Source organism: Octopus bimaculoides, chromosome 1 (assembly GCF_001194135.2).
Source record: "Octopus bimaculoides isolate UCB-OBI-ISO-001 chromosome 1, ASM119413v2, whole genome shotgun sequence".
NCBI classification, from domain to species: Eukaryota; Metazoa; Mollusca; class Cephalopoda; order Octopoda; family Octopodidae; genus Octopus; species Octopus bimaculoides.
In genome coordinates, this window is record NC_068981.1 from 8,973,542 (window position 1) to 8,975,351 (window position 1,810).

Consider the following 1,810-nt stretch of genomic DNA (forward strand, 5'->3'; position numbering starts at 1 on the left):
GTCCTTGTTTGTCCCCTCTGTGTGTAGCCCCTTGTGGGTAGTAAAGAAATAACACACACACACACACACACACACACACAGATGTCTTTTTCAAAGATATTTTAAAATTTATTGGGGGCGATGATGATGGAATCTGGAGAAGGAATGAATGAAAGGTGATGAGGTTAAGAATGTGAACAAAAACATCAAACAAGACAAACTGAAGGCGGAGTTCGAGGAAGGGTGTGGGAGGAGGGGGTTGCATAGAGGGTGAGGGCGAGGGTAGGGAGGTAGAGAGTAGCTGACGGCTAGAAACTGCTGGAATGAGGCTCTACAAGAATATTCTTCATTTGGAATGACCGAATTATTTGGCGAGGAGCAATAAATATACGTTTATAAATGTCCTCATTCACACACACACACACACACACACACAAACACATGTATATTCACAGCTAGAAACACCCAAATAGACACATACATATTCACAATCGTACATACACACACACATATATGCATAAACGCCTACATATACACAGTTTTACGCGCGCACACACGTATGGGTACATACACACTCTCACACGCTCACATACAGACACAGACACACACGCAAACAAACACATACATATTCACAGTTACATACACATGTAATCCATATATACACACACACACACACACAAATCTCTTAATCATTTTAATGGCCCTACCATAATTAATGATCCGATCTTTCTGATTTGTCTTTGAATCTTTCTTTCAGGACCGGCTGGGATGGTTTTTACTCCATATCTTACCTGTGGTTTGCCTTTATAGCAGTAGCCATTGTATTAATCTTAGGTAACGTGGTATCCTTAATTACAGGTAAACGTCATTAATTAACTTTTTTTTTTTTTTTTTCAATTTCTTTATTTTTATTTCCTTCGTTATATCTTTTGTTTAATTTGGATACTTCATCAAATTTGGCATAATTATTTGAACTGGCAGAATCGTTAGCACACTGAACGAAATGCTTCACAGCATTTCGCCCGTCGCTATGTTCTGAGTTCAAATTCCGCCGAGGTCGACTTTGCTTTTCATCCTTTGGGGGTCGATAAATTAAGTACCAGTCAAATGCTGGAGGTGATGTGATCGATTGGTTCCCCCTCTCCATTAAAATCCAGGCCATGTTCTCATAGTAGAAAGGATTGTTATTATTATTACTATTATTATTATTATTATTATTATTGAGTGAGAGAGCAGTGCATGCCATCAAAGTGACACTGGGGTAAAATACATGAAGCCCAGTATACCCACCATGACTACCCGTCTGATAAAGGTACACCAAGCACATGCGTCACAACCACATGTGCGCGACATGGTGGTCTCATATCAGGATAAACAACGCATGACCTCGCAGGTGGGGGCCTGTTAGCATTTTCTTCAGGTCGAGTAGCCCATCCAGCTCAAAAGGTCTCTGAATAAGAGTTGCCTAAGGATGCTGAACGAAACACCCACGTTTCCAAAGGTGAATTATTCAAACCCCAAAGAATTCCTCTCAACACATGGCTATGATGCTCCCCCACTACTTCTGCTCGTGATCAGAGATGCACATATCGTCAGCCACCAAGGGACATGCGCAACTGGTTATGGTCAAACAACTGACAAGCAAATCTGTAGTATTGAGCAGAATATTTGCTGTAGCCCATCTTTTATACCAAGACAAAATAATGTACATGGTAACATTTCCAATCAGTTAAGATCAAAAGCCACTACCTGGTACTGCATCAGGGCATTGGCATTATTATTATTATTATTATTATTATTATTATTATTATTATTATTATTATTATCTCAG

General features: G+C 39.7%; 1 protein-coding gene across 1 annotated transcript in view; it reads left to right on the forward strand.

The window, feature by feature from the left end:
• The window catches only part of LOC106869958 (sodium-dependent multivitamin transporter), a 96,045-nt gene that overhangs the window by 90,504 nt on the left and 3,731 nt on the right, over positions 1-1,810 (forward strand). Inside the window, exon 12 of the mRNA XM_052978349.1 lies at positions 737-837. Coding sequence (XP_052834309.1) covers positions 737-837 — 101 coding nt within the window. The remainder of the gene's footprint in view (positions 1-736; positions 838-1,810) is intronic.